The sequence below is a fragment of the Gossypium hirsutum genome, chromosome A03, assembly GCF_007990345.1.
Source record: "Gossypium hirsutum isolate 1008001.06 chromosome A03, Gossypium_hirsutum_v2.1, whole genome shotgun sequence".
In the NCBI taxonomy this organism is placed as follows: domain Eukaryota; kingdom Viridiplantae; phylum Streptophyta; class Magnoliopsida; order Malvales; family Malvaceae; genus Gossypium; species Gossypium hirsutum.
In genome coordinates this window covers 42,690,859-42,695,063 of record NC_053426.1, presented here as the reverse complement: position 1 = coordinate 42,695,063, position 4,205 = coordinate 42,690,859, and the positions used below count along the sequence as shown (strand labels likewise).

Genomic DNA, 4,205 nt, shown 5'->3' with positions numbered 1-4,205 from the left:
ATTGTGTCAACTTGGACTGTGCGACTAAAAGGGTTTTATTGAGAGCTAAGGAGGATGATGAGGTAGTTGTAATTGGAGAACGTCGAAACTACTTGGCTAATGTGATCTCCGCACTGGTAGCTGAAAAATTATTTCACAAGGGGTGTAAGGCGTTCTTAGCCAACATGGGTGTTTTTGCTTCTAGGGACTCTACTGTAAAGGATATCCACACTTAAGGGATTTTTTGGAAATTTTTCCTAAGGATCTACCGGGTCGGGAAGTGGAGTTTTAGATTGAGCTCTTCCCTGGTATAGCTCCAGTGTCTATCGTTCCCTATCGAATGGCACTAAAGGAGCTTATAGAACTTAAGGCTCAGATTCAGGAGTCATTAGATCGTGGATTCATCCACCTTAGTGTGTCTCCATGGGGAGCAGTCTATTTGCAAAGAGGAAGGATGGATACATACAGATGTGTATTGACTACTGTCAGCTGAACAAGCTGACCATTAAGAACAAGTATCCACTTTCGAGGATTGATGATCTCTTCGACCAGTTCTGAGAGGCTTCTGTATTCTCCAAGATTGATTTGTGATCTCGGTATCATCAACTGGGGGTTAAGAAAGTTGATGTATATAAGACGATATTTAAGACTCGTTATGGTCACTATGAGTTCCTAGTGATGCCATTTGAACTGACTTATGCACCAGCTGCTTTCATAGACCTGATGAACCGAGTATTTTAGCTCTACCTAGATTGGTTTGCGGTGGTGTTCATTGATGACATATTACTTTATTCGAAGACTGAGGATGAGCATGACGAGCACCTTAGGATTGTTCTTCAGATTTTGAGGGAAAAGCAGCTCTATTCTAAGTTTAGCAAGTGCGAGTTCGAGTTACGTGAAGTGACATTTCTAGGTCATTTGGTGTCTGCTGAGGGGATTCGATTCGATCCTCGAAAGGTTGAGGCTATACTTGATTGGAAACAACCTAAGAATGTGTCAGAGATTCGCAATTTTCTGGGACCAGCAAGTTATTACCGACAGTTTATGGAAGGTTTCTCACTGATTGTGACACCATTAACTAAGCTGCTACGTTTGGGTATACTGTTTGTTTGGACTGATGAACAGTAAGAGAGCTTTGAGAAGCTCAAGAAGGTATTGACTGAGGCTCCTATTCTGATACAGCCTAAACCTGAAAAGGAGTTCACAGTTTATAGTGATGCATCACATGTCGGCTTTGGATGTGTGTTGATGTAGGATGGTAAAGTGGTAGCATATGCGTCTCGTTAGCTTAAGACGCATGAGGTGAAGTATCCAACGCATGATCTAGAGTTGGCCGCCGTAGTTTTTGCTCTGAAAATCTAGAGGCATTATCTGGATGGTGAGAAGTGTATCATCTATACCGATCACAAAAGCGTCAAGTACCTCCTGACTTAAAAGGAGCTAAGTCTTAGGCAGCGTAGATGGATTAAGCTGCTTAAGGATTATGACTATACCATTAAGTACCACTCTGGCAAGTCCAATGTGGTGGCTGATGCACTGAGCTATAGAGTTATGACCAAGTTAAGGGCGATGTTTGCTCTCCTCAGTTTGGTAGCCTATTGGCTAAGCTTCAGGTTAAACTGACTTGGATAGATCAGATTGAGGGTAAATAGTTACAGGATGAGTCTTTAGGTCCTCGATTCCGACAAATTGAGAGTGGTAGCACTACAGATTTTGGGTTGAACTTTGAGGGTGTGTTATGTTTTCGTGGACAGATTTGTATGCCGAATGACACCGATTTGAGGCATTCCATATTGAGGGAGGCGCATAGTAGCCATTATGCTATGCATCCTGGTGGGACTAAGATGTACCGAGACCTCCGTGAGTTGTACTGGTTACCAGGACTGAAATGGGAAGTTACCGACTTGTGGCTAAATGTTTGACGTGCCAGTGAGTTAAGGCTGAGCATCAGTTACCTTCGAGTTTGCTACATAAGTATGGACTACATAAGTGGGTGCCCCCAAACACTCACTAAGAAGAATTCAGTATGGGTCATTGTGGATCGATGGACCAAGTCCGCCCACTTCATATCGGTTCGTACTGACTATTCTCTACAAACGTTGGCAGATCTTTATATCTTTGACATAGTGAGACTCCATGGGGTACCAGTTTCGATCATCTCTGATAAGATCCTCGTTTCACGTCTCGATTTTGGAGAAATTTGCATGAGGCTCAAGGTTCAAGTTGGACTTCAATATTGCGTTCCATCCTCAGACTGATGGTCAGTCTGAGAGGGTGATTTAGATACTGGAGGACATGTTGAGGAGTTGTGTTATTGATTTTAGAGGCAGTTGGGAGGACTATCTGCCATTAGCGGAGTTTGCCTATAATAATAGTTATCAGTCCAGCATCTAGATGGCACCTTACGAGGCACTATATGGTCGTAAGTGTCGCACTCCCTAATGTTGGACTGAGTTGGGCGAGCAGTGTGTTCTGGGTCCTGAATTGGTTTCCGAGACAGAGGACAAGGTTAGACTAATTCGGGATTGTCTGAAAGTGACATCTGATAGACAGAAGTCTTATGCGGATCTGAGAAGACACGAGATTGAGTATTCTGTGGGGGACTTCGTATTTTTCAAGGTCTCACCATGAAAAAAGATTCTGAGGTTCGATCGGAAAGGCAAGCTGAGCCCTAGGTTTATTGAGCCTTACCGAATTCTGAAGTGAGTGAGACCGGTCGGTTTTCAGTTGGAGTTACCTCCAGAGCTAGACTGTATTCATAACGTATTCCACATCTTGATGTTAAGGCGCTACCGCTCTGATCCTACTCCTATTGTCCCTGTGGAGGAGATTGAGGTTAGGCCAAATCTGACCTTTGAGGAAGAGCCGGTTCAGATTCTAGATCACAATGTAAAGGTTCTATAGAGGAAGTCTATTCCAATAGTGAAGGTGCTGTGGCGGAATCATAGCACTGAGGAGGCTACGTGGGAGCCTGATGTTGTGATGCGTCGACATTATTCTCATCTGGTCTGACCAAGTAACTTTTGAGGACAAAATTTTCTTTTAGGGGGTAAAATTGTAACGCCTCAAAATATCTATTTTTGTTTTTTTGTGTGTGTGACATAAATACTTGTCTACTTCAATGGTTAAGTGCTCTGGGTGTGTGTGGGAGGTCCCAAGTTCGAGCCATGACTTGGGCAAATTTTGGTTTCTTTTAAATAAAGCCCCATCTTGGGTTAGAAGGCTTTTAAGTAACAGTCGGTAAATAATTAACAAAATAGGCCTACTGGTCTGGTGGTTGAGTGGGGTGTTGGTGTGAAGGAGGTCTTGTGCTCGAGTTTGGGCAAAAGCATTATTTTTGCTTACTCGTCTAGAAGAGTTTGATTGGATTTAAAAAGCTGAGTAGTTGGATGTAATGGGAAGTAGTGGAGTGATTTAGGGGATTAGGGAATATCTGGTAGTTTTTCCTTGTTCCAAAAATTCAGTTCTTCTTCTTTCTCAAAAACTCTCTGCCATTTTCTTCCTATCCCTTGCTACTATTTTTCTTGTTTTGACCTCTCTTTTACTGCCTTCCTGCGCAACGTTCTCACTGCTCTTTCGGTAAGTCTAATTTTTGATTAAACTTTAATTGTGATTTGGACAAGTGTTAATAAGGATTTATTTGGTGATTAGGGGCTTATTAAAGGGCTAGTTATCATTCATCGACGTTTCAAGGGCATGAAATTCCTGTTATTCGATAGAAGGTAATGGTTTCATTGTTTGAAAGATGTTTATCTCATTTCGAGATTAGTTTAGTTCAGTTGGTTAAGTGATTAATTGAGTGAAATATTGGTTAATTATAGGTTCTGGAGTGCTCGGAAGCGTGTAGCTTCAAAAACAATACAGGTGTGTACTTGATTGCACAGAAAATGAAGTTTTGACGAAAGCCAAAAACCTCACTGTCGATGCCACACGGGCTTGTGGTCGCCTGTGTGGTAGGCTGTGTGCCCTGACACGGGCGTGTGTTCGACAAGGCTAGGTCGTACGTGCATGACACAACTGTGTGATGGCCAGGCAGGCCGTGTCCGACACACGAGTTGGACTGATCTAGGCAGTATAGGCCACATGGGCGTCTGGGCCCACACGAGTAAACCACACGGGTGTCTAAGAATTTAGTTCAGGCCGTGCAAATATGGGCTGTGTGGGCAACATAGGCGTGTGGGCCATACGGTCGTGTAGGCCACACGAGCGTATGGCCCACACGGGCA

General features: G+C 43.4%; 2 protein-coding genes across 2 annotated transcripts; both read left to right on the top strand.

The window, feature by feature from the left end:
• The first annotated feature begins 319 nt into the window (after positions 1-319).
• Positions 320-1,107, top strand: LOC121217959 (uncharacterized mitochondrial protein AtMg00860-like). The gene is made up of 2 exons (XM_041094735.1): positions 320-463; positions 820-1,107. Exons 1-2 carry the CDS (start codon positions 320-322, stop codon positions 1,105-1,107), a joined length of 432 nt encoding a protein of 143 aa, XP_040950669.1.
• An 848-nt stretch (positions 1,108-1,955) lies between these two features.
• On the top strand, positions 1,956-2,883 carry LOC121217957 (uncharacterized). Its single transcript, XM_041094728.1, has 3 exons — positions 1,956-2,195; positions 2,446-2,598; positions 2,707-2,883. The coding sequence occupies exons 1-3, from the start codon at positions 1,956-1,958 to the stop codon at positions 2,881-2,883; spliced, it is 570 nt and encodes a 189-aa protein (XP_040950662.1).
• Positions 2,884-4,205: the final 1,322 nt, after the last annotated feature.

Coding starts and splice junctions, on each gene's coding strand:
- LOC121217959 (XM_041094735.1), top strand. CDS start 320: ATGGCACTAAAGGAGCTTATAGAACTTAAGGCTCAGATTCAGGAGTCA. Junction 464..819: donor ACAGATGTGTATTGACTACT/GTCAGCTGAACA, acceptor ATTGTTCTTCAG/ATTTTGAGGGAAAAGCAGCT.
- LOC121217957 (XM_041094728.1), top strand. CDS start 1,956: ATGGACTACATAAGTGGGTGCCCCCAAACACTCACTAAGAAGAATTCA. Junction 2,196..2,445: donor AAATTTGCATGAGGCTCAAG/GTTCAAGTTGGA, acceptor TTGGGCGAGCAG/TGTGTTCTGGGTCCTGAATT. Junction 2,599..2,706: donor GGGACTTCGTATTTTTCAAG/GTCTCACCATGA, acceptor GTCGGTTTTCAG/TTGGAGTTACCTCCAGAGCT.